This window comes from Peromyscus californicus, unplaced genomic scaffold (assembly GCF_007827085.1).
Source record: "Peromyscus californicus insignis strain IS unplaced genomic scaffold, ASM782708v3 Scaffold_20__1_contigs__length_68692818, whole genome shotgun sequence".
NCBI classification, from domain to species: domain Eukaryota; kingdom Metazoa; phylum Chordata; class Mammalia; order Rodentia; family Cricetidae; genus Peromyscus; species Peromyscus californicus.
Window position 1 is genome coordinate 32,607,287 of NW_026294503.1, and position 27,484 is coordinate 32,634,770.

Sequence of the window (27,484 nt, forward strand, 5' to 3'; positions counted from 1 at the left end):
GAGGGTGGGAGGGGGGGGTTGGGGAAGATGGAGGGAAGGCGTAGAGAGCAAACACATGAGGCCTGTGGACTCAGCAAACAGTCCCACTGTCCCAGCAGCTGTGCTGGAGCCCAAGCAAGTGGAGGCCCAGGTTTCCGGCAGGCCTCCAGTCCAGGAGTACAAGCACTAGGGGGACTGGGCTCGCTACCGCACCACGCATGCGCAGAGCAGGACAGTGCCTGCTCTCCAGGACTCAGTGCCGGGACTCTTCTAATGCCGGCTTAGCCAGGTCCCCAGCCCTGAGAGCGAAGTCAGTGAGCACTCCAGGGGACTGTGCAGCAGAGGAAATCGGGGTGGCGTGCTGCTGCTGGTGCCGATAGTGATCATGAAGGTAATGGTGAGGACAGAGACGGTGGTGACAATGGTGTTGTGATGGTGGTGAGGGAGTGACGATACAGATGGCGGTGACAACAGAAATCGCAGTGATGATGATGATGATGATGACGACGACCATGACGGGGATTACGGTGTTGACAGTAGTGATGGTGAGGGTAGTGATGACAGAGACGGTGGTGACAATGGTGACAGTGATACTGAGGATGCTTGTAGGGTTGTGTGTGTCTCAAAAAAAAAAGCTGAGTCAGTAGCAGACAATTCATCCTTGTTTCATGTCTAGTATCCTGCTATGAGTGAGTACATACCATGTTTGTCTTTCTGAGTCTGGGTTACCTCACTCAGGATGATTTTTTCTAGATCAATCCATTTGTCTGCAAACCTCATGATGCCATTGTTTTTTTCTGCTGAGTAGTATTCCATTGTGTATATGTACCACATTTTGTTTATCCATTCTTCAGTTGAAGGGCATCTGGGTTGTTTCCATGTTCTGGCTATTACAAACAATGCTGATATGAACATAGCTGAACAAGAGACAGTTGATTGGCTTGATCTGTTTGGGAGGCATCCAGGCAGTGGGACCAGATCTTGTGCTCATTGCATGAGTTGGCTGTTTGAAACCTGGGGCCTATGCAGGATTGTTTGGCTCGGCCTGGGAGGAGGGGACTAGACCTACCTGGACTGAGTCTACCAGGTTGACCTCAGTCTGTGGGGAAGGCTTTGCCCTGGAGGAGATGAGAATGGGGGGGGGGGGCGTTGGGGGGAAGGTGAGGGGGATGGGAGGGGGGAGAACAAGGGAATCCGTGACCGATATGTAGAACTGAATTGTATTCCAAAATAAATTAAAATAAATTAAAAAAAAAAAAAAAAGCTGAGTCAGGGGCAATAGCCCCTCCATTTTGACTGTAGGGCTCATAGCTTATTCGGTTAGGAAGCAGGGGCACCTGCATAGGATCTGCGTTAGATGGGTGAGAAAACAAGGCACCTGCCTGGGAGACGGTTTCCTCAAGCTTGCTTTTGGACTTTCAAACAATGGATGAGATAAACTATTCTCTGCTCCCATGCTGACATCCTGACATTCATTGGTCCGTGTTCCCCTACCCCATCCCCTCCTCCTCTACCTTCCTCCTCACTTCCTCCTCCTCCTCCTCCTCCTCTTTTCCATACACTAAGAGGAGAAGGAGGCTGGAGGGGGGAGGGGGGAGGGAGGGGGAAGAGTCTAGAAGAAACTGGGCCTCTGAAAGGGGATAATGGACATTCCAGGGATGCGATTTGATCTTGGCCCGCCCACCAGTCTGGGATCGGGAGGCAAGACCAGGCAAGGTTTCCACTGTTGAAGATCCGCTGGGGGCAGGGGGTGGGGAGGGCAGAGGCCAAGCTCTAAGAGCTCCTCCAGGGACTCTGCCTCCAGTCTGTAGAGGAAGAGAAGGAAAGTGGGCTGTGGGTCTCCCCAGGGCTAGAGAGGTCTGAGGGGGCTCGAAGGATAGAAGAAGATTTAAGAAAGCTAAACCTTAACCCTGTCCTTAGTAGAATGGTAGACTCCCTGCGTAGCTGGGCATCTCTGGGCACACCACTTTCCTCCCTATTTCTTGTCCATTTTCTCATCTTGAAATCGACAAGAGGTTGGACTTGACTCTTCAACTTGCTTCCTGCGGAAGCTACCTGGAAGCCACACGTTCATTCCTGGGGTGGAGCCACCGTTGAACAAGCTGCAGAACTCACACTGGCTAATCCTGGGGGGTTGGGGAGGTGGGGGAGATGTGAATACCTTCCTGCAGAGAGCTGCTAATCTTGCTGTCCCTGTTCGGAGATGTCCCATTGGTCATGTTCCCCCCTCCAGGTCCCAGGGCTGTTTCTCCAGTCCTAGTGTCCGTTGCAAATCCACAGCTGTTCCCTGTTGTCCTGACCAGAGCTAACCTAGCCTGACCCTGGGGGGTCCCACCATCTTGATGGGCACAGCAGGGCCCCTAACCAGCTCTCCCTGCCCATACATGTTTTTCAGACTCACCCTTCATGACTACCTTGCTCATTTTTAAAACTACTTCCTGAGTTCATTTTCCTAGCACTCCATTCTGCATACATACCCTGGTTGCTCTTCCATTCCAGCCTTGCCCATTCCATGCCATGAATGGTACCTACTTGGGACACCTCCAAGAAACCTTTCTCACATCTCCCAAGTAGGGCTACAGACAGCCCAAGAGATCTTATCCTTGTCACGTGGAAGGGATCACATCACCCAACCAGAACTGCACTGACCTCACCCTATGGAAGACCTTTGTTCATACCCTGTACTCCTACAAAGCTTATAACACCTCTTAATTTTTGACCCACCTGGGCTCCTCAACTCTGGGCCTTTGCATATGCTGTGCTCTCCACAGGCCTGGCTCATGCTAAGTTCCTTCCTGAACGGACATGCTGCCTACAGGTCTGTCAATGGCTATTCTAGAACACTGTAGGTGCTCAGGGCAGACTTTGCTGTGACTCATAGAGCCAGGCCAGGCCTGGTAGGGGCTAGGCAGATTGTATGTAGGGAGGGTGGACAGAAAGGGGTGACCAAGGATCTTTCTAAAGTGGAGATGGCCTGCTGAGAGGGTGAACAGGGAATGTTGAATGAGAACCTGACCCAGTAGCTAAGAGGCCCAGGCAGCAATCAGTGGCTTCTAGACTTGGTACCAAATCAAGAGTCTTGAACTCAGAGATCTGCCTGCCTCTGCCTTCTGAGTGCTGGGATTAAAGGTATGTGCCACCACTGCCAGACTGTATTGTGATTTTTCTTAAAACTGCCAAAAGAAACCACCTCTGGTCTCTGCATAGAAGCCCTGAGCTGTAGGCAGGTTGGGGCTGCCTCACCCCTCCCTTGGTCTTTTTCACATTCTTGTCTTCTCTGAATGAAGGGACTAGAGCTTGAAGTGAGCATGTATCATTATACCTGGAGGTCAATAGAGGCTCTAAGTCCTTTGCTTTTGAGATAAGGTATTGATATACATCCTAAGCTAGCCTAGAACATTCCAGTCTAGCCTAGAACTCACAATCCTTCTATCTCTACCCCTCAAGGGCTAGGTTCACAGCACTATTTACCATGCCTTGCCTGTGTACATTTGAAGAAGTGCTTATAGTTTAGAAACATCTTTATTTCTTGCCCCCTTTTATCTCTCCACACAAAACTGCCTTGTCCTGCCAGAGGCTCCCAAAATGTAGTGTTTAAAATTTGATGGGAAGAAAATTACAAAGTCTTCCATGTTCCTTGTCCTAATCCCTAGCCAACAGGAGTGAACACTTGGGGCAACTTTGCTCCCTGAAATCCTCTTGAATGTGCAACCTGGGAGTCCAAGGCTGTGCTGGGAGGGGAGAGAGCCCTCCACTCATGCCTGGCCCGGGCCTGAAAGACTTGGAGCCAAGATCCTCCCACACAGTGCTCTAGGGGACCAGTTGTCCAGAAGCTCCCAGGAGACACTGGAAAAGTGGCACCATCCAAAGAACCAGAAAGAAATACAGCAAGGCAGTGGAATCCACAGGTTCCTGTAGTGTGCACCACAGCCTGGGCCCAGACCCACCCTGTCTCTTACCTTCCCCAGAGCCTCTCTTCTCAGCCTCTGCTTCTAGGCAGGGAGACTCCCCCCTACCCCGCAACCAGATCTCTAGTCATTAGAGGTGTGCGCCACTATTCTTGCCTCGACATTGACCCCTGGTGGAACATCTAGGCATAGCACCCCAAAGGCTTCAACCAGGCTCTCCACCCTCCCCTGCTGTTTCCTGATCCTTGCCCAAGTGTGCCCTGGAACCTGTGGGCACTCAGGAGGTTTTCCCTTGCTGGAAAAATGGATAGAACCATTCTATCCTCTTGTGGGACCCATTGGAAGCAAGGATCATCTCTGTTTATTACAATCCTGCCCTGGCCCATGCTTTGTCTCCCCAGGCTCCAGGTACTCAGCAGAGGCTTAGTGCATAAGTGTGGTGGGAAGAACAAATGAATGAACATGGATGGATGGGGGTATGGTGCAATGACCAATTGCACATCCATTCGTCCAGCAAGGGGAAACCTCCTGAGTGTCCACAGGTTCCAGGGTGCACTTGGGCGATGCTCAGGGAATAGGGCTGGGGTGGGGAGAGTGGAGAGCCTGGCCGAATGGGATGCTGTGCCTAGTGTTCCACCAGGGGTCAGCTAGCAATGACAAATGCATACTCCGGAGGGAATACCAGGGTCAGACACAACTCACAGGCAGTGAGACTTCAAAGGAGTTCCTTCAGCTCACTGAGCCTTCATTTCTTCCACTGGAGTTGGGGATATCGCTTCTCATCAGGACTGATGAAGGGCCCTGCCACCACCATCCTTTTACAAATGAGGAGGACAGTTCAGATAGCATGGCAGTCCCCAGTGCCCAGCCCTGGCAGTAGTGAGGATGGGAGGCTGTCACATGAGGTCCCCTCACTTCCCTGTGTCATCTCACCACTAGGCAACTCATGCCCTAAGAAAAGAGAGACAGACATCACTGGGCCCCCTGGAGGGTCCTTTCCACCCAGGCAGGGTCCCATTTTCTGATCCTATGTCTCTATTGGGCACCTTTATAAAAATGGAGTAATCCCGTTGTGTGAAGCCCAGAGGATTGACTTAGTTTCAGGGTCCATCTAGAGTGATGGACCGTGCTGCCCCACCCTCAGTCACTGCTCACCAGTAAACAGCACATCGCAGTTGCATATGCAGGCTTCCCCACAATGCTGGACTTTCCTTCTCAACTCCAATCAGCTTAGGCACTCCTGTGCGTATGACAGCAGAGATTTTTACCCTGCCTGCCCACTGTCTGCTTTGTCCAGAAGTGTGGGACTTTTAGTGACATTGCCACCAAGCTACTTTCAGGCACTGTAACAAACTCTCGAGGGATATGATGAATTTCTATCCATCCCTTAATAGCATTGTGTCCTGATGGGTGAAAGAATGGTGTATGCTCCACAGCTATGTCTGGAGGCTCTGTGTAGGGCACTTTGAGGCACTTTATACTATGCATAAAGTATAGGCTTCCCTAGCCCCATCCATTGTTCTCAAACCATTGTTCCTATCCTCTTAAGAATCACAAGGACTACAGGCCAACTCAAGCTCTAGGCCTATTTAGAAGACTCTAGAGAGTTCATTTGGGATCAGGGCATCTGTGTTGGTGGTGGCTGCATTCAGAACTATCCAGAACAGCCTTGCTGCCCATCTCCTCTCTAGCAGCCTAAGTGTGGATCTCTGGGACCGTAATAGATTGTCAGTGTATTCTGGCTGTCAAGGTGATTCTTCTGGTGGGTAAGAAAGTCCAGGAAGTTCTGTTGGGCTTTGCGTCTGCTAAAGAGTCCTGAGCAGGGAGTGGAGAGGGTCTCGGAGTGGAGAGGGCAGGTAGGCCTTGCAGCTGTGGAGCTGGGTAGGCCAGCTATGACTGAGCATGTGCTGTTCATTCGGTCTGGGAGGCATCTCAGGCATGCCAGTTTCTTCTCTTCCCATTAACACAGTAGCATCTGCAGGGTCTGGTGCCAGAGGCACATCGTAAAAGGAGTTTTATGTGAACAACTTCAATTTGTAAAGACCAAGCCTTTTGTTTTTTGTTTTTGTTTTTTTTCTCTTTTCCTGTCTCTGTCCTTCTTAGCCAAGCAGCACTCTCCTTACTTGATGATTTACTTTCCCCTTTCTGCCTTAAGAGTAACACAGGGTCCCAGGGCAGTGTGTCTGCCTACTTTCAGGGTAGGCACACTGACCCTGTGATGTGTAACAGGATGACAGCTCTGTAAGGTCTGATCTCTGCCCCCGTAATTGCCAGCTCTCATTTATTTTTTAATTTTGGTTGTAAGCCTAGTAATGGCTGAGCCATCTCTCCAGCCCATTCGTTTTTAATTTTTAACTCATTTTTATTTAGTATCAGTTTGTGCGTGTGTGGAGGCCAGAAGACAGTTTTCAGGAGTCGGTCCTCTCCTTCCACCTTGCTAAGGCAGAAAGACCCTTTCTGTTTCTGCTGCACTACACATTTTGGGCTAGCTGGTCCACAGGCTTCAGGGAAATCCTCCTCTCTCCACCACCTGTCTCACTATAGGAGTTCTGGGATTACAAATGCACACCACGGCATCTGTCTTTCGTACATGGATTCCACGGGCCAAGCTCAGGTCATCAGACTTTTACAGGCGAAGCCATTTCACCAGCTCCCAGGGGCTTCTTGGATGCCTTCCTGTAGCTAGAGTTTTTCTGCCTGGCCCACAGTCAGGACAAATCTCTCTCACCTGCCAGTCCCACAGCCACTCAGACCCGACCAAGTAAACACAGAGACTTATATTGGTTACAAACTGTATGGCCGTGGCAGGCTTCTTGCTAACTGTTCTTACAGCTTAAATTAATCCATTTCCATTAATCTATACCTTGCCACATGGCTCGTGGCTTACCGGCATCTTCACATGCTGTTTCTCATCATGGCGGCTGGCAGTGTCTCTCTGACTCAGCCTTCCATTTCCCAGCTTTATTCTCCTCCTTGTCCCACCTACACTTCCTGCCTAGCCAATGGCCAATCAGTGTTTTATTTATTGACTAATCAGCAACACATTTGCCATACAGAACATCCCACAGCACCTCCCCAGATGGTATCTTGCACGTCTTTCAGCTACTTCCTTCCATCAAGAAATTCTCCCTTCATGCACCATAGTGGGAAAAATGCTAAATCCAACAGACCTGAGTTCTAATCCATGTTCTGAGATAGCTAGGTGTTCTCATCATCTTTCTGATGTATAAAATACAAATAATATACCCAGCAACACGGGGTGGGGGAGGTAGTCTGAGTGACAGGGCCCATTGGAGGCTGGCCTCATGTCCTCAGGGTGGTGGCTCTCAGGGGACAGGCTGTACAGCTGGGGGCTATAGCATAAAGCTGTTCGCTCGAGGCTAAGTAAGAATGCCACTTGCAGAGGAGAAAACTGGGCTAGAGATCCTTCATGCCACAGGAATGATGACCAAGCAAAGGCCTGGCACAATGGCCCAGTGTGTTTTGCTCCAAGCTCACATCTGCCCCAAGCATCTCCTGCTAAAATCTCTCAATGGGTGCGCCTTCAGGACTATTCTTGGCCAATGCATTCAGTGGGCATCAGCAGCCAGCCAGCCAGCCTCTGCCTCTTCACACCCACCCTGACTTATACACGTGCTCCTGCACTCGGGACTCTGTATGCCACCAACTCAATATTCTGTGCTGGCTGTTTGGTGGACTCCAGTCCCCGGCCCTCCTTCCTGACCCTGGGTCCGATCTTGCACTTCCATCGTGGTTTCTACAGCCTTGCCACTCCTGGAAGACGTTGGCCCCCACCTTGTACACCTCTGCATTCCTTCTCTCTACTCCTGAAATCAGGTGTGCTGGTTTGTGTCCCCCACTTCAGCGCCCAGCCCAGCACCCAGTACCAAGTCAAAGCTAGAGTTGTGTTGAGTCGACAAATGAAAGGCGTGAGTGGATAATGTCACTGCGGCTACTCATCACCCTGCTGCAGTTATCGTGTCCACATCACCCCTGGGTACATGCTAGTGAGGGGAGGGACTCCATGCAATGCTGCTTCCTCCAAGCCCATCACAGAGCCTAGCACACAGTAGGTGTTCAGTAAGAATCAGCGGATTCATTAGCCAAAGAGCCGGTGCGCATTTCTGTCTGAACTGCCCATCTTCAGAGAGAAGTCCTCTGCAGTCATCTGTGTGTCCCTGTATGTAACAGAGGTTTGATCCGTGGAAGTATGAACTAACTGCTAGCCTGCAGTCTTAGACCCCAGATAATCCTGGGATGGCCGTGTGCTTCTTGCTTGGGGTAGCTGGAAGCCTTGCCTCCCACTAGATGGCACCAACAGCCAAGACTTGGTCTTGGTTTCGCCTATCCAGACACTGCCCAGTGCATTGCCTAAGTCTGAGAAGGCCTTCCTACCTTCCCTACCCAGATGCTGGGGGGCTCCAGGGAGGTACCTGGTAAGAAGGCTGCCTTATGAGATTGCTTATTCTAGATGAACGGAGGGGGCTGATGGTGACCCCATAGAGCCTGTACACCAACTTACAGCCTGCTCCAATGAGCTGGGGAAGCATCTGGAAGTGTGCTCTAAGTGTCTCTCACGGGATAAGCCCCCATGTTTCCATACTCACTAGACCTTCGATATCACAACAGCTCTCAAAGTGGCACCCTTGTATGCAGTTACAAGCTTCAGGAGGCCAGGGATGTGTGTCCAAACCCACCTGGAGATACCCCTAGCTAACCTTCTCAGACTCTGTGTTCTCTTCTTGACTCTCGAACTTATTGCAGAGAGGAAAGATGCATTCAGAGCACGATGTCATGAATATCAGGTGACCCCACAGCACCCTCAGCCAGAACTTCACCCTCACATTCAGTAGACACCTAGGGAGCCTACTATGTACATTGTGTTACATTCAGACAGAGAGAGAAACAAAACCCTAACAGAGAAGCCACTGTGTCTATCCCCAACAAGGCAGTTAGTCACTCCATCCACACTGCAGGCATCTAGTAACTGAGGGTTCAGAGTGTCACCGTAGGTCACAGAGAGCAGGGACACGCATCTCAGCCGCAGGGAAGTACACCGAAGATGCCTGAGGTAGGGAAAGGATGCACTAGGCTGGGCCCTAAATTAAGCCCGGAAGTGATAAGGCTGGGACCTTACATCGAGGCTACAGGTGGGCTACAGGCTCACTGTGATCGCCTTGCTGGCCTTCAGTGCCCTCTTTTTTCTTTACATCAGTGTCTGTGCACTTGTGATGTTCCAGGTCCTGAACCTGCAGGTCAGACTAACGCAGCAGCTCATCCCTGGTCCTCTTTAGTCAGAGCTATTCCTGTCCCACATTCCAGAGAGCTTCTTTGCATTTGCCACAGCAACCATGCATAGTCTTATGCTGTAATCCATAATTCCTAATGCTTGTCTTTCCTATACTTTGCATGAGCTTCAACTGTGGGACCTACTAAGTTTTATCTTCAAGTGTCTAAAACATAGAGAAGGCTACATGCTAGCTCAGCAAAGGTCTATTGAATGGCTGAAACAGCCCAGAAATAACTACAGGGTGCAGGTGATCCTCTTCCCTCCTTCAGGCCTCAGTCTCCTCCAGTGCAGGGCAAAGAACCCAGATAGGGCCTGGGTGGGCAGGTGAGTAGATTACAGAGATGCAAGCATCTTGAAGATCTTATTCTTGGACACCAGGGTCTTACCACCTGCCTGCTATCCAGTGTAATCACACTGGGGCCTCAGTTTCTCTTTCCAGCTGACCCATTCTTCTCTTTCCCACATTTTTCAGAGGGGAGATGAACTTGTGGGCTGGGGGATAAGATGGCGCTGTTGGGGAGGAGTGCAGGTGGGAGAAATAAGGCGTTTGTTCTGAATGAAAAAATGAAGACTCCTTTCCATCTGCCTTCCTTGAGTCACAGAGCCCAGCTCTCTCTCCTCAGGGTCAGCAAAGACACAGCTGCCATGAGCTGAGGTCAGAAATCTGCTACTGCAGCTCGGTGGCCCTGCTACCAAGGCTCATATGTTAACTACAGTGAAGAGTTAGCGTGCTGAACTTGGGGTTAGAGAGGAGCCATGTTGGGGCTGGCGAGATAGGTCAGTCAGTAAAGAGCTCACCACACTCCGGGAGGATCTGATTTGCATCCGTGGAACCCATGTGAAAGGCCAGGTGTGGTGGGATCCCAGCACCAGGGAGATAGGAACAGTCAGCTCTAAGGTTGACTGGCAGCCACTGTAGCTAAAGCAGCAAGTTCCAGGCCAGTGAGAGACCCTGTCTCACAAGACAAGGTGTGCAACACCCGAGGAAAACAGCTGAGGATGTCCTCTGGCTACACACATCAACACACATGCACATACATGCAAAGGCATACACACACCCATGCATGCATGAACACCAACACACATGCACACACGCACACACACATGCATGCATGAACACCAACACACATACACATACACACACACACACACACACACACACACACACACACACACACACACACATGCCATCTGACTCTACCAGGCACAGAAGACTCAGTAGAGAAAGAGCTTGGAGCTACAGAAGGGAGCAATAGCTGTAGGTTGTGAGCAGCTCTCCAGCAGCAGGACTTACCAATAAGTCTGCACTGTCCAATCCTGGGTCCCCTCTCCTGAGACTCAGTGCCATCACACACATACCTGAGGTTATCAAGACTCCAAGGAAAGAAGCCAAGGTGGGCTGAGGTGGATGCCAGGCCCCAGCACTTCACAGACTAGGAATTGCTTTGAATCCCCTAAACTCTGAGATCTTACTGGCTTTATTGAAAGAAATGGATGTTTGTCTATTGATCGTATGGAAGTAAATAATGGTGAAATCCCTCTAAACACAATGGAGATGGAAAGGCAGTTGCAGCCATTTGGGCTTGGGAACCCTGGACTCAACAACCCCTTTTCACCTCTACCCTTCCTCCACAGGTCACCTCTCCAACCCCTACAACAATGACTTTCACCCCAGCGCCACTGGAGGACACAATGACACGCCCTGAGTTCTGCAAGTGGCCTTGTGAGTGCCCACAATCCCCACCTCGCTGCCCACTGGGTGTCAGCCTTATCACAGATGGCTGTGAATGCTGTAAGATATGTGCCCAGCAGCTTGGGGACAACTGCACAGAGGCTGCCATCTGTGACCCACACCGGGGCCTCTACTGCGATTACAGTGGGGACCGCCCGAGGTACGCAATAGGAGTGTGTGCACGTAAGTGAGAGACTCCATATCTTCCAACTGCCCCCACACCCCAGCTGTGGCCCACGAATACCCATGGCCCTTCACCTGGCCAGGCTTAGCTTGGCAGGAAGCGTACACCAACCGAGTCCACAGTTAGAAGCCACAGGATGGGTCATCCCGGGGAGAAAGCAATAACTGCATTATTCTTATTTTTTATAAGAATATAAATTATTCTTATCCCTAAGGTCTCATGCCTTTTTTCTCTTCCATATTAGAGACATTTTTCCCTGAGGAAGGAAATTCTGCCAAGAAATACTCAAGCCTGGTTCTGTTCTCTCGGTAGATAGGACTCTTCAATAGATGCCCAATGGCCTCTCTGGTGACACCAAATCACTATTGTACTTCAGATAGTTTAATGATCCTTTAAATTAGAATGCTTAGTAATATGCTTAAGAAAAGCCAGTGACCACGAAATAATGAAAACTGGCAGCCTGCAGTCACCATTTCCTGGTAGCCATGCTTTACCAGTTACTACCATTACTTTACCTTGGCTAGACCTTTATTTTTGTAGTTATCACTACATAGCATTGTCTTCTGCTAGATCTTAATTGGTTTGCTATACCAATTTTGGGTCATTAGTAATATCCCTACGTGATAGTTGATGGCTTGGCTCCCTGATGCCATCAGATACCCTCAATGTCTTCCAAATGTCCTTGTTCTGTTTTTTGGCTATATAATCATGACTATTTATTGTGTTCTGACTATGTTCACCAGAACCTAAGCACTGTACATGTTGGAACTCTCCCTTTTCATGGTGCCTTTTGCTCTTCCTGCTGTTTCCAGTTGCCTTCATTTTCTTTGATTTTGGTGTATATAGTATTCTCATGTTTGGAGGAAGGCTGTTGCTTATTCTTCATGTGGTCCATCCTGTGTCCCCTGTCCTGGCTACTGTTCCTAGAGACCATGTTTCTGTGACTTCATTACCTCCTGCTTCTCTCTGGACTCTTGTGTCCTTAGTCTGAATTCTCTGAGCGTCACTTGCCAAATGACTCGAGCCAGCATGATGATGAACAATAGCCTGACACATGAAACCTTCCTCCAAGTCTCATAAATACAGGAACTTTTCTACCATTAGTATTCAATCAAGACTCCTCCATAACTGTAAGTCTACATCTTGCCCACTATCCCCATATACAGTCCAGTCCCTCTTTCTATCTGACACCTTAGATTCCTGGGGGGGTTGTTGATGAGGATTGTGCACACAACCCAAGTCAGTAAACCCCACTTGAGCCTCTGGTTCCTTTGTGGCTCTTTTCTTTCTTGTCTTCTTCTGTCTTTTTCATTCATTTACATTGATACATCGATACCTTTGGTTTTTTTTGTTTTTTTTTTGTTTTGTTTTTTTTTGTTTTTCGAGACAGGGTTTCTCTGTGTAGTTTTGTACCTTTCCTAGAACTCTCTTTGGAGACCAGGCTGGCCTCGAACTCACAGAGATCTGCCTGCCTCTGCCTCCCGAGTACTGGGACTAAAGGCGTGTGTACCCACCGCCCGGCTATCTTTGGCTTTCCAAGTAAATGCCCTGCTTCCCCCATCTCTCCTGTTTCCTCCTCTTGCTGGAATTTGTTGTTAATGCCACAAAACATGTTCAAGGAAGACTTGCACCATAATTGGCACATAATCACCCGATGCATTGACTAAAAATGTGTTCCCTGAGCATCAGCTCCAGCCTGTTTAAATAAACCCTTGAGTCCCAGGTGATCTCTGCTTGCTGGTGCTCAAGACTGACATTATAAATAGTTATCTACCTTTTTCCATAACTCAGGGAGAATTGGCCAGCCTCCCTGTGCTGGAATCACCCATGAGACCAGGCCTACTGGACCAGTCAATATTCCTCTCCTGGCTAACAGCTATCTTTAAGGTCATTTGAAAGGTAATTCAGTTCACTGTGATTACACTAATCTCCAAAACCATAATAGGATCTTACACGCCAGGCCTTGCCCCCTTATAGGCATTGTCTCATGGGCCCAGAGACTGTCTTCTCTGCTTCCAATTGCAGCTTCCAATTGCAGATCTCACCCCCAACCACTACAGTCTCTTAGCTCCCTTCCACCAGGGACCTTGATGTAGTTCCTTTCCATTTATTTGGGAAAAATAAACACCCTGACCAAAGGTAGGATTCAATAGGTTTTTGCATTTCCTATGACTTCCCTGGCCATGTGAATTTACAGACATTGAAATAAATATAGTTAACCAGGACTTACAAGGGACTTGAAATGGCCCAGCCCATTGTTAAGTCTGTAAAGGAGCCTCCACAGAGCACTGTCATTTCCAACTCCAACACTTCACTCTTTCATCCAGGTACATTCTTACCCACGAGCCCCACCACAAGCAGTCACACAAATGCATATCAGGTGCATTCTGTACATATGCACGTGCACACACTCACATGCACACACACACACACACACACACACACACACACACACACACACATGCACATACATTTCATATGTAAACATGTGCATGTATATACACAATCCACCGGTGTTCCCCAAGCATTTCCTCAGAAATGCGGCATAATGTCAGAATTCATGAGGCACAAACACAAGAAGCAAGGCAGGGCCTGAAAGTGCAGAGAGGGTGAGAAAAGACAAAAGGGAGCCTCTCAAACAGACAGCCCGTCAGCACATGGTCAGCTTAGCTAAGGGATGGCCCCCAGGACAGGCTAAACCTGTCTGGAGATTTGCAGAGAATTAGGCCAAGACAAGGCGAGCTCAAAACAAGTAATCAGAATGCTCCATTGGCATGCTGATAAATGCCAGCTTTGGCTGTCAGTGGTCACTGTCCTGGGCCACAGAGGCCAGGCAGAACAGTGAGTCTAGTCTTGCCTAGTGTGCTCAGCTGTCAGGAGGAATCTAGGTTTGTGTATGATTGGTAAACATTAGAATTACATTCAAAGAAACTTTTTAAAGGTGTTTCTAGGCCAACCTAAACATAGTGATGGGCATGGTGCCTTCTACTTCAGAAGGTTCCACTATTTAGGTTGCCCAAACACTGCCCTAACGCAGCTGAAGCAAACACCAGGATGAAAAGGTCTGCTGAAGGGAACACGGTGTTTATAGGCAGATGGGTGGAGGGCTGCCTCTTGCGGCTCCCCACTTTAGGCCACACACCTGAGGATCTTCATCGAATCAGCCTTGTGTAGGAAGGGGTAAACACAGGGGTGGTGCCTGTGGCTTTTGCTTGCACTCTGAAAATCAACTCAGCCGGTGTCCACTCTTATCCTTGGTAGGGGGAAGGACTTATTCCAGGACCACCCCACCTTGCATTGCTAAAGGAGGAAATGGAAGACTCAGCATGGTGCTTGGGACTAGACAACTGAACTGGAACCCCAGTGCTACTACTAAGTACTCCTGGGATGGTAGGCAAGCTCCTGAACCTCTCAAACCTCAATGTCCTTAATAAGGACAATGTGATGAAGAGTGAGAACCTCTGTGAGGTCAGGCTTTTGCAACCTTAGATACAGCAGGAATCTAGTGGAGGCTAGGGGCCCTGACACACGTATGCCTCTATCCAACCATCGGCCCACTAACTCAGGACAATATGAAGGTGAGGTTACAGGACCCAAGCCTTGTTCCTGCTTCCACAAGGCCACAGATGATGAGGGCTTGAAGGTCCTAGTAAAGGAGCATGGCGGCTTGTTTGCTGCAAGTCTTTTAGCTACAGGAAGGCTGGCTGTGTCTCACCTGAGCTTTCAAGTGAGGTTAGACAGGAGCTGGCTGTTTCCCCTCCCCCCAAACCAGTCTCCTGGAAAGGTAGAAAGGCTATATGTGCCCAAAGAGGGGTCCCACCTCTGCTGATGGATAATGTATGGTCATCACGTACCCTGACCTCCCTTTGGTCTATGTGGGACAGGTTTGTCGGCTGTCCATGTGTCCCCATTAGTCAGTCTACAGAGATAGCATTTTCTGGGCACATTTGCTTGACTTTCACTACACACTGGACACTCCTGGAAGGCTTTAAAATACTGAGTCCGAGGAAAGCAATGCTCTAGCATGTAGGCCTGTCTCGTATTATGTAGCCTGGGTACCAGCATTTTCAAAGGGTTTTCTGTGAGTTCCTTTAGCTGATGGAAGGATTATTTTGCCAAGGGCTCCAGAGTCCCAAACTGACATCTTTACACATGGGAGCAGAGCATAAGCTTCAGTCTCCCCTCCATCAACACACACACACACACACACACACACACACACACACACGAGAGAGAGAGAGAGAGAGAGAGAGAGAGAGAGAGAGATCTGCCTATACACGTGCACATGTAAACGAATACATATATAAACTAGCATGCACAAAGATCTACATTCACACGCATACACATGTGTACACACTTACATATATACTTGTGCACATACACATCTTCCTGAAGTCTGAGGGAGTGGCAGGGTGACTGAGGCTCAGGGGCCCCCTTGCATCCTGTTTTCTCTTCCTCTGCCTGACCTTCCTCCTTCCTCCCTTCTCATCTCCCTCCTTTTCTAATGTCAGGGAGAAGGAAGGAGGCTGTGGGTTTAGTGTCTCTCCGTTCTTTTATTCACCAGCTTGGTGAGCACACGATTCCCTCCCTCTCCCAACCCTCTCCTGTTCCCGATGAAGTCATCATCGGGAGACCTGAGTGAGATCATGGGCCAGAAGCTGGTATCCATGCATGCCAGCACCTGCTTCCTGGATGTTCAGAAATCGACAGCAACAGCCAGATGTACACACCCTGAGATTGCTGCTCATTGGCCAGCTTGCACTCTGATGTCACCTTGCTGAGACTGTTTTGCTATACATAACAATGGAAGGGACAATGTGCTTCCTTACAAAACCTGCCAGATGCCCTGAGGCCTATGACCAGCCACCACCCCCACCAATCCAGGAGACAGAACAGAGTTCCTGCAGGCAGCAGACTCCTAACTGTCCCTCCTCTGTGGGCATTCCTGCTGTCCCAGGAGCCCCTACGTATTGTTCCAGATGCTACCCAGCAAGGAGCACACAGCACCAAGGGTAGAATCTGGCCCAACAATCCCCCAAGTCCCACAGGCCAGCTTGTATAACCAACTCCACCAGGCATATCTCATGTCTAATGAAGACTTTGAAGCCAGCGTGTCCCAGTTTTGGCTTCTCCAGAGAAAACCAAAGATCTCACTTTCTGGGCCTGAGTATCAGAGTACAGAGCATTGAAAGTCTTCCTTGAATCCCAGGAGTCTTTGCAACTCTCCTTGAAAACGTGTTTGGAAGCTGAGCTTTCTGGTTACTTTGGTCTGAGAAGCCACCAACCTCTGCCTGGGTCACTGGGGTGCCATCCAGAACTGTCTTGTGGCTTTCTCTAGTCTATTGTCTCAGTATCACAAGGGTTTTTCTTTTTGTTTTTTGTTGTTTTTGAAGTACATAATTCATCTCGTTCATTCAAGTTACTTATTGAACACCTACTGTGTGCCAGGAAGAGTTCTAGATCTTCTATTGAAACAGGAGGAAGATGTATCCGATCTCACCATCCCCCCCCCTTTTCCTTCTCTCTTCCTGCTTTTCGCCCCAGGCCTGCTCCTTCATCAGGCCCTTACACCTATAGTAGATGCCCTCCCTACCTGGAAGACTGTCATCAACACCTGGGCTGCCTCCCTTTCAATCTACTCTTTGTGGAAGGCAGGCAGAAAGCCCTCTCAGATCCATGGACCTTCCTGGTCTACTTGTTCTCAGTCTACAGCCATGTCCATATCCACCACTCCCTCCTTGTTCCACTATCCCCCAACACTTTCCATGAGTGGCTGTCACCATCAGCAGACAATCCAGATGACCATTGGACCATCTCATCATTATAGTGAGATCTTTAAGAACCAGTCCATGGTCATTCTGTCCAGGATTACGTGCTCAGCTCCTACCAAATTCCACAGTCAATACCGAGGAAGGCAGTCCATTTTGCTCCTAGGCTCTGGTTTCCTGTGTATGCCTTCCTCCATTAGACAGGCATTCATCAGCACCAGGCCTGGTACTAGGGACAGTATAGGGAGAAAAAATGCCTGAGCTCCTGCACTATGGTGCTGGACCCTCCCATCCAATATCCAGCACAGTCTCCAATGGCTGTCCCCTGATGTCATAAAAGACCTTCACTGTACCCTTTCTTTCTGCTGTATTCCACCTCTTCACATGGCCCACTCTTTACCCTTGGGGTGCAGCCAGCCCCTCCTTCCTCACATGAGTGATTTCTTGGCATGGCATCTTGGGCAGAGGGAAAAACTGCAGAGAAGTATCTTGGCCCAGAGCCCACGCTGCTCGGCCTGACATGTCCCCCACCTGTGTTTGCAGAGGTGGTCGGTGTGGGCTGCGTCCTGGATGGCGTGCGCTACGCCAATGGCGAGTCCTTCCAGCCCAACTGCAGGTACAACTGCACCTGTATCGATGGCACGGTGGGCTGCACACCACTGTGCCTGAGCCCCAGACCCCCGCGCCTCTGGTGCCGACAGCCCCGGCATGTGAGAGTACCTGGCCAGTGCTGCGAGCAGTGGGTCTGTGACGATGATTCAAGGAGACCACGGCAGACCGCGTTGCTGGACACTAGAGCCTTTGGTAAGTGTGGGCAGGGACCAGTGGAGCCTCTGGATGCCACCGTGCCCCTAGAGTCCTGATTTTCCTTTCATAGATCAAGCCTCCAGGCCATTACCCACTCCACAACTCACCAGTTATGTGGTCTTGGGGATGTGCTGCCTAGGACCCAAATTCCTCATCTGTAAAATGCAAATGGAATCATCCTTACTGCCTGCCTTATGGGCTTCTCCCAGCATAAAAGCCTGGTGTGACACATGCAATCCTCTATCATCTTATTAAAGTATCCCAGGGAGTGGGTAGGGACCTAGAAAGAGGACCAGGTGGCAGTGCATGGGAGGGAGTAGATAGACCTTCCAGATAACTCTGGGGTTCCAATTGCTATCCTCAGGCAAGCAGATGAGGCTTTGTCTAGGTAAGCCTGAGAAGAGTAAGCCCTGGGAGCGAGGACAGGAACATGGTTCTTATTTTCTACCATTGCCTACTGGAGCCCAGTGCCTTTGCCAGATACTTGGAAAGTACCCAATGCATGTTTGCAGAGGTAACCATATAGGTGTTTGGCTATAGGTGGCTGAATGAATGTATGAATAAATAGATAATAGATCAATGATAAATAGGAATTTGTGTGTGTGCATGTGCACGCGCACTCGCACACACACGAGTGTGCCTAAGCGTGCTGCACCATCAATACATGCATGTATGGATAGAGGCATAGAGGAGAAATGGTTGGAGAATGGAAGGAAATTGGGTGGACGGATGGATGGATGGATAATATAAGGTAGATAGATTCATAGAGGATGGATGGATAAGCAGATGGGTGGATGGATGGATGGATGGATGGATGGATGGATGGATGGATGGCTAAGTTAATGGGAACCTGGATACATGCATGGAGAGTAGATGGTTATAGAATGGATGAGAAAGAGATGTTTAGCAAAAGATAGATAGATGATAGATAGATAGATAGATAGATAGATAGATAGATAGATAGATAGATGATTGATAGAATGAATACTTGGATGGATGGATGATGGATGGGTGGATAGATAGATGATTGATAGAATGAATCCATTGGATGGATGATGAATGGATGGATGATGGATGGGCTGATAAAGGATAGATAGATGGTGTCTGGCTGGATGATGGTGGGCCAATGCACAGTTAAGCATTTGAACTAGAGCAGAGGGAATAGAAGGAGGAAAGGACAAGAAGCAGTGATGGAGTGCATCTCAGGGCTTGCATCTGTGCTGTGCATGGGGGTAGTGGGAGGAATTCAGAGTGGCTCGAGGTACTCGCCACTGCCCGGGAGAGAACACAAGAGGAGCATATTTAGGTCAATGGTGGGCTGTCTGGCATGAGCAGACTGGGTCTGGGGAAGGTGAGGGGGGAGAAATGTCCAGTGTGGGCAGTCTCACAGACAGGGTCCCACAGGAAGACAGCTCTGCTTACAGCAGCTGCTGGCAGTTGATGTGGCCAGGGAATAACACACACGATCAAACAGAGGAGCCTGGAGCAGAGGTCTAGGGAGGCTGACCTTTGAGGAGTAGACAAGAGAAGAGGAGAGCTGAGGAGGCATAGACGGGGTTTGGGGGCGGGTGGGGAAGATGAGGAAAAACCAGGAGAATCTGACACAATGGGCCACAGAATAAGGACATTGCTAGAGGGAAGTACCTATGAGGCAGGTGGCCCCAAAGGAGAGCAGACTGCTTGCTGCTGGGCTTTGGGGGGTGCTAATTTTTTTAAAAAGTCTAAGTGTATGAGTTTGCTCAGAGCCTGTGTAGAATCGGGAGGGGGGTCTTAGCCTTGGTGCTGACAGCACTTAGCATCAGAAGAATTTTTTTGTTGTTGAGGGAAGGGGCATTACAAGCTTGGCAGTATCCCTAGCCAGTCTTTTTAAATGGCAGCAGTACTTTCCTAAGTTATGACCACGTGAAACACCTCCAAACGTTATCAAATGTGACTGGGGGACAAAGTCACCCATGTGGAGAAATGGTGTGGCATGGATGAGAGCCAGGGGCAGGGAAGGCTTGGTCTCTGGTAGCTCAAGACATCATGGCAGCTGCTCTCACTAAACCTCCCTCCAGCATATCTGCACAGGAGTCACTGGCTGGTGGAGGGGAGGCAGAGGCTGCCTGCTCATTGCGGGTGACCCAGTGACCCAGTTCTTAGCCATCCCGGGCAGAGCTCGTGCAGCGGTATGGAGGAGACCCAGAAACCAAAGTCCTTTAATCCTCTCATCCTCCCAGGCAAATCCCTCCACCTCGCTTGCTACATGCTCCCAGCCAGCTCATCCCAGACTGTCTGCCTCTGTCCTTGGATGCCTCCATTGTTTTCTCCTTCCTGTCTGTGGGTACCTCCCCTATCTCAAATTCACTCACCAGCAGTGTTGACTGCACACCTGCAAGCTTCCGGGACTGCGTGAAGAGCTCTATGTTACCCTAAGTAGATTCCTCAACTGCTGGGTGTGTGTTTCCTCTCTTCCTCCCCCAGTTCCTTGATTACCTTGTTCTCTCCCCTTCCATCCTTCTGCCCCACCCCCACCCCCAGGCGGCCTCCCTGCTTGCCCCCTTTTCTCCAAATTCCTATTCCTGTGGGATGTGTCTGTGCGTCTGTCCCATCTTTCTGCAGGCTGTTCTGTCTTGCATGTCATCTGCCTGTTTTCCCTCCATAGCTCACCACTCTCTCCCGCTCACCCCTGGCGAAGCAGGCACCCATCAGATGCTAAGGGATCTGTATGGTCACAGGACCAGTCAACAACAAATAGTCTATAGCTGAGTAACTATACCAGCCTCCACAGACTGGCCTGACTCACTAAATTAAGGAGTCCCAGTACATACACGGACACACACAAATAAAAATGGTTGTCAAAATAAATCTCACTTTAATGAAAATGAGAGTACGAGAGACAACAGGAGAATGAGGCAGCGGCTGGTCACGTGGCAGCCAGTCTGGAAGCAGAGAGCGATGAAGGCTGGTGCCCAGTTCACTTTCTCCTTTTCACCTGGGCTGGAACCCCAGCCCATGCCTATAGATAAGGTAGGTCTTCTCACATCACTTAACCCAATCCAGAAAATCCTTACCAAACATGTCCAGAGGTCTGTCTCCTAGATGATTCTAGCTCCTGTCAAGTTGACAGTCAATATTAACCATCACGTTAACATCCACCTGGCTCTAAAGATGGGTTTCCTTCCACGACTTCATACTTCATCTTTAGGTCAGAAAAAAAAAATGTTAAGAGTAAGAATGTAGTCTCCCCTCCCTGGGTGCCCCTGCTAATTAGAAGGCAGTTTGTCTTCCTGTGGGGAGGAACAGCCCAATTCTGTCTATCTGTCTCTGTGTCTTTGTCTCTATCTTCCATATCTGTTTGTCCCTGCCTCTTTCTGCGTCTCAAGAAGCCTCAATTTTTTTTTTGGGGGGGGGGGCCACGATGATGGTGAAGACTGGAGGAGCTTGTGGAGGAGACTCATGGGTACTCTGGTGTCCCTCCACAGCAGCTTCAGGCACAGTGGAGCAATGGCATGGGAACTGCATAGCCTACACTAGCCCCTGGAGTCCTTGCTCAACCACCTGTGGCCTAGGAATCTCAACTCGAATCTCCAATGTCAATGCCCGGTGCTGGCCAGAGCAGGAAAGTCGCCTCTGCAACCTGCGGCCATGTGATGTGGACATCCATCCACACATCAAGGTAAGTCTGAAGCAAGGGTAGGCATCATGGGCAGGTATAGGCATGATGACCATGTATAGAGTATAGCTGGCATTGAGCCTGGCCACTGAACTTCTTGGGAGTCATTCATATAATAGAAATAATGAAGACTGTCTGGCAGGCCCAGGGTAAGTGATTTAGGATGATGTGGCTACTAAGCTGGTCTATGATAGATTTCACTGAATGGATTCTTTTGTAGTTCCCATGCTATTAGAAAGCAAGGTCACTCCAAGGAGAATTCAGGAACCATCCAAAGTGTTCTTTCTGTAGTGATTCCGAGGGACCTGCATCACCTTTCATCCCCATGGCATCCCACACCCACCTGCGTGGGCACAGGACAGCTACATGGACAATGTGAATACTGCTAGAGCTTGCAACACATGGGGTCAAATGCCTCTCTCCTGTTAGTGTTTGCTACTGTAGCCAGTCTCCTGCTGTCATTAAGCTCCAGCCCCTTTCCCAGGAGTATAACATCAGTAATCTCTGAATTCCTTCCAGCTTTGAGAGGCCAAAATGATGGAAATACAGCATCAAGGACATTTCTGCTAAGCTGCAAAAGGCTGAATCCAGCCATAGGATTTAGGCACGGGTCTTCCTTGTCTAACTCAATACCCCTCACTTCAGTGCTGGTCCACCCGATGTCACATCTAACAAAGCAAACTTCTCAGGGCTCATCCCTGGGTCCATTAGTGGAGCAGGGTAGGTTCTCTGGATGCTGAGAAAAGGATGCCAATAGAGAAGAGCACCCTGCTTCCCACCATCATCTTTAGGCATGGGGCGAGCTCCTTAATCAAGACCTCATCTTGTCATCTTTAATGGGCATACACTTTCCTTCCTTCTCGTCTGTTCTCCTTCTACTGTGCCAACCCTGGGTGCCATCAGGTCCTCACTGAGTGTCTTCTAATTGGAAATAGGGGTGTGAAGTGCCTAGCATAGGGAGAAATGAGATCTAGGGCCCTAATCCGGGCTAAGAAACTTTGTCGCAAGGCTGGGCCCTTCACTGAGGGCTCCGGATTCCTCTCCCATCTCCATGATCATCTACCCTAGCTGGATTCCTCCAACTGGATAAGCTACATGCCCCACCCACACTGGATGTGCTCCACCCCCAGCTCTGATATGGTGCTGATAATATACCCTAAGAAATACTAGCCCAAGGCATTTAGTGAGTGCCTACTGTATACCAGCTTCACAATTACATTAGTGAGACATAGAAAAAGAGACCCACATATCAAGAAGCCCACAGACTCATGGAAAGCTATAATTGTATTTAAGTAATGTCAATGCTGTTGAAAATACTGCATGATAATAGTGTGTGTGTGTGTGTGTGTGTGTGTGTGTGTGTGTGTGTGAGAGAGAGAGAGAGAGAGAGAGGTGGAGTGAGAGAGGTAGGCATTGGAGTACAGGGAAGCAGTGAGGACAAAACATGCCCCTGCCTGATTGTGGCGTTCTATGCCTGCTCCGTCACTCACTACGTGGGAAGCTTGGTTAGCTAAAAGAGGTAGCAAGCCTTCCTGTGCTGGTGGCACTGACATGTGGGCACCAAGAAGGCAAAAATGCAGGCGAGAAGGGAGATTGCAGGCTGTGAGATCTGAGCAAACTCGGCGTGGTAGTCCTCTTCAGCAGTGGTGATGTTGGCCATGCACAGCGACGGGAAGGGGAGGACTGGACGCTTGGAGGGAACGAGGTGGCTGTGCATCACCGGAGCATACTAACAGAAGGCCCCTTTCCTTTCCTCAAGGCCGGGAAGAAGTGTCTAGCTGTGTACCAGCCGGAGGAGCCCACGAACTTCACTCTTGCAGGCTGTGTCAGCACGCGCACCTACCGACCCAAGTACTGTGGAGTCTGTACTGACGATAGGTGCTGTATCCCCTACAAGTCCAAGACCATCGCTGTCACTTTCCAGTGTCCAGAGGGGCCGGGTTTCACCCGTCAGGTCCTATGGATCAATGCTTGCTTCTGCAACCTGAGCTGTAGGAATCCAAACGATATCTTTGCTGACTTGGAATCCTACCCTGACTTCTCAGAGATTGCCAATTAGGTAGGTGTGTGGCTCGGGGTAAAGCTCCAGGTTTGCAAAGCAGCCAGCCCTCTGTGGCCCAGGACTTCACAACTGAGCCTTATTTCACCTACTTCCTACTCAATTCTGAATCCCCTGATCCCGACCCTCAGTCTCTTCCTATGTTGACCATCCCAATGGCCCAGGAGAGCACAGCTCAGGCTCAGGCAATGCGTCTTTCCTTGGGGATGTTCTATATCACTCCAAAGAAAACTCATCTCGGACTGCTCAAGATGAATCCCAAGCCAGGCCCAACCTGTCTGGCTCCAGCCTGCTCAAGTTGTCAGAAATCCTGATGGGGCTGCCCAAGGAACAGAGTCAGCTGAAGAGCCAACGTCACAGACTCCTTCTTCAGATGCCAAACCTGATGATGATGTTGGGGTCCTTCCAGACAGACGTATGGGACTTGGAACACAGGAATAAGCCATTATTTGGGCCTTGCTAAATGATACTATCATGGGCATTTCTGTCCACAACACACCAAAAGTGCTCTCGTTCCAAAGATCTTTTGTACCACAAGGTCACCAAACCTTTTCCAAGTGAGGTCAATGGTTGTGCCATTTTGCTTTGCAATAGCACGCCATTTCCATTAACCTGGGCATAACTGAGGATACATTTCTCTCATCCCTGTAGTGTGAAGGCTCAAACTGGGTTCATGTTGATCAGAAATGTAATTTGAGAAGTTTTATTTTGGCTGGTAGGTGACAACCCCCAATTCATCCTACAGAGAAGGGGCAAGGCCAGCCAATCTCATAGACCACAGCTGATCAGTCATTGAACCTGTTGCTGACCAAATTCTTAGGGCAATCAGCAACTCTTTCTAAGATCTGAGCCTCCCTTGAGCTGGGGCTCCTGGGAGTTGGTTGGGACCTCGGGGTGGCCTGTCTGTTGTTTCAGCAGCACCCTGGAACAGTGGGATGTCAAGACATTGTTCTCATAGGCCTTGGAAGATTCTTTGGAAGTCTAGACCAGATTGAGCAGGATGTATGTGTCAAACATATAAGTAGTTCATCCTTCACTGGCCTGGGTGGCCTCTGGCAGGAGTGGTGAGGCCGCAATAGTCCCTGGGCCCAGGATACATCTCTTTTGCTTTAGTGACCTACTTCACTGTGGCCTTAGTGACTGTGGAGCAAAATAGCTCAGTTTTCTAGTCTGAAGATAGAAGTTGACCAACTGTTTAGAAATGGAAATCTATTTAACAGAGGTAAAGACCAAAGAGTTTGTAAGTTGAAGAAAGAGATTTCTCCCAAGTGATAATGAGGCTATTGTTTATTTTAGCAGTAGAATGTAAGCTTTTCTGTCATCATTCTCTTACTGAGTGTGTTCTGCGTGCTACCCATTGTTCTCAATATTTGCCACATATTTCCTCATTGAAGTTTTGTGATCACATTGAGGAGTTCCCTTCATAATTTCTGTTCTTGAAACTGTGAAATGGAAGCCCAAAGAAGAAACTCAACCAAAGTCACCGATCTGGAGATTCGTATCCCAGATAGATTAACTTAATAATTCATATTTCCTCTTTGAATCTGGACCTTCCTAACGTGTCAGGGTAGGAAAGCCAACCGAAATCATCAACTTGTCCTTCTCAGTTTGGCCCTGTAATACTGTCTCTCTAGCTGCTTTCCAACAAGAGGGGAGTGTTTAAGTATTAAGCATCTAAACTAAGTAGGACAGGAAAAAGCATGTGCATCCCCCATGGCTCCTCGTGCCTTGAAATCAGAACGAGCTCACGACAGGGATTTATAAGATGGGTTCTGCTTGCCCAGTACCACATGTGCAGTGGTGGGAACATGCCTATGGGAGAACTATACACAACACATGAATGGATTCCTAAGTGGGAAAGGGGACATGGGATTTTCCCTCCCTCCTGTAACCTCCCAAAGGCCTGGCCTTGCACAAGGCAAACCGCGGTGCTCAAGATGTATTTAAGGAAGAAAATACATTATATATACACTCCTACTTTTTTAGAAGCACTCTTCTTCCAAGATCTCATCTTACTAGTGAAAATCCTCTATTAAAGGAGGCTTAGTGCTTTGAATAAATGTATGTTCATATGTGTACAAGAGCTTGCATGTAAAGATATGTTACCCCTGGAAACTATTACTTATGTAAGTATTTTGTGGATCATGTTAGATTTTCTTAGATTGGAAAAACCTGTCTTAACATCTAACTCTGAAAGAACTTCCACAGAAGCCATAAGCTAGGGTCTTACTAGGTATCCACCCTTATTTAAGGAAACTATGATCAAAGAAGGCTCAGTTAAAGGAGTTAGGGTGATCTTGGGAATAGGAAGGAGGGGTGGCCAAAGTCGCTCAGTTATTATTGGTTTGGAGAAATGGACATAGCCTACATTTGGATCAGAGGAACTGTCTTAGAACCAAGAACTAAAGTACCAGGGAAGAAGACGTAAACGCAATGGAAAGAAATTCTTTCTAATAATAATAATAATGAAGCCCGTAATGGTGTTACTTGGTTCAAGGAAAGTTAAGAATAGCAGTCACAGTTAAAACAACAACAACAAAAGTCCATGTATCGATAGCTTGTTTGGTGCTAAGCACCACAGTGCATTTTATCGGGTTATCAATTAGTAGAGCTATGCTCAATACACAACCTTCCTCCATTCGATAAATAGAAATTCTGAAGCTCAGAGGGACTGGGTGGCTGAGGCCCAGACTGACACTTACTCCACTCTACCACGGGAAGAGATCTAGACAGAACCTAAGTGACTGCTATAGGGTCTCCCATAAGCAAGGCTTTAGATCCACACCCTCCCTGACAATGCTTAGAAACAAAGAAAAGGAGCAATGATAAAGAGTTAACCTGCCGTGAAGAAATTTCACTGCAGCACCAGGAGTGAATTTCTTGGGTGTGCTTACTTGTGGGAGAGACAACCAGTAGCTTACGAAGCCTTCACTTAGCATTTGGAGAGCCCTGAGCTTGCCTCGACCAAGACTGCTACTCTGTGCTTTATTGGCATAGCCCGCTTAGTTCCTCCAGTGAGCCCAGGAGTTATGGTGTCACCACTGCCCATTTGAGGGCTGAGATAGCAAGGGATCCAGGAGTTAAGTCATTTGCTCAAGTTCTTACCAACCAGGGCACTGCAGACAAGCTCCGAAGCCCAGGATCATGTGACACCCATGCCATTTCTCATGCCACTCAGACTACTTATCTGCTCCCAACCAAAGGCTCCAGAGTCACAAGAGGTGCTTTACAGGTCCCGGTGTTGAAATTCTAATTTTGAGGGTGATTAGAGATTGATCAACAAAAGTAATTTCAAACAATATGACTGTCTGTAATCACCCTGATTAATTTTGGGCCATGTATGCATGGAGATTGTGGAGAATATTACAACCTCTGACCCATGGTGTTGACTCATGTCATTTTTTTTTTTAAAGACTTGTTTTTGACTCAAAGGAACCACAGTGACAGCCCTGAATGGCTGGGAAGCAGGAATGGCCATGATTAGCTGTGTGTCCCTGCGTAGGGGTGTGTGTGTGTGTGTGTGTGTGTGTGTGTGTGTGTGTGTGTGTGTGTGTGTGTATGTATTTGAATATGTGTATCTATTTTCAGACTGTGATTGAGTATTTAAATATTCTTACTGCCATTTTGTAAGTGAATACACAGGAAGAAATGTCTTTAAATTTCCCAATAGAGGAAAAATAGCCCTTGGGCAGCCTGTCATGTTCTACCACATTCCTCATTTTTCTCATGATTTGTGTAGCAGGGAATGTGTTTGTTCACCCGTGATGGGTTTTCATTGTTCAAATTCTTTGTTTACAGCTTTTCTCCTTAAAGCAATAAATCATCAGCAAAAGTGACTTCTTTGATTTGGTGGTTTTTTTTCCCCTGGCAGATTCTGTTGTTAGGAGGCAATGATTCAGGACTGGATGTGCTCAACCAATGTGCTGCAGGTTGGAGAAATTAAGTCTCAGATATTGGATAGGAAGGAATAAAAAAAGTAGCTTAAATGCTTGAAGATGTTCCTAGAAACATGGATTCTGAAGCACAGAGAATTCTAGTGTTGTGAGACACCATTCCTGAAGAGACCTAAACAAATACCTACTCATCCTAAATGGGGAGCCCA

The 27,484-nt window shown here is 48.7% G+C and overlaps 1 protein-coding gene across 2 annotated transcripts in view; it reads left to right on the forward strand.

The window, feature by feature from the left end:
- Positions 1-27,218, forward strand: part of Ccn4 (cellular communication network factor 4) — a 31,755-nt gene extending 4,537 nt beyond the window's left edge. Inside the window, exons 1-5 of one of the 2 annotated variants that reach the window (XM_052747932.1) lie at positions 79-370; positions 10,813-11,092; positions 17,405-17,665; positions 21,133-21,326; positions 23,083-27,218. In XM_052747932.1, the coding sequence (XP_052603892.1) occupies positions 365-370; positions 10,813-11,092; positions 17,405-17,665; positions 21,133-21,326; positions 23,083-23,382 (1,041 nt within the window). In that variant the 5' untranslated portion in view covers positions 79-364 and the 3' untranslated portion in view covers positions 23,383-27,218. Of the gene's footprint in view, positions 1-78; positions 371-10,812; positions 11,093-17,404; positions 17,666-21,132; positions 21,327-23,082 lie in introns of those variants that run through there. The other variant, XM_052747931.1, reaches the window with a different exon arrangement.
- The last annotated feature ends 266 nt before the right edge of the window (positions 27,219-27,484 follow it).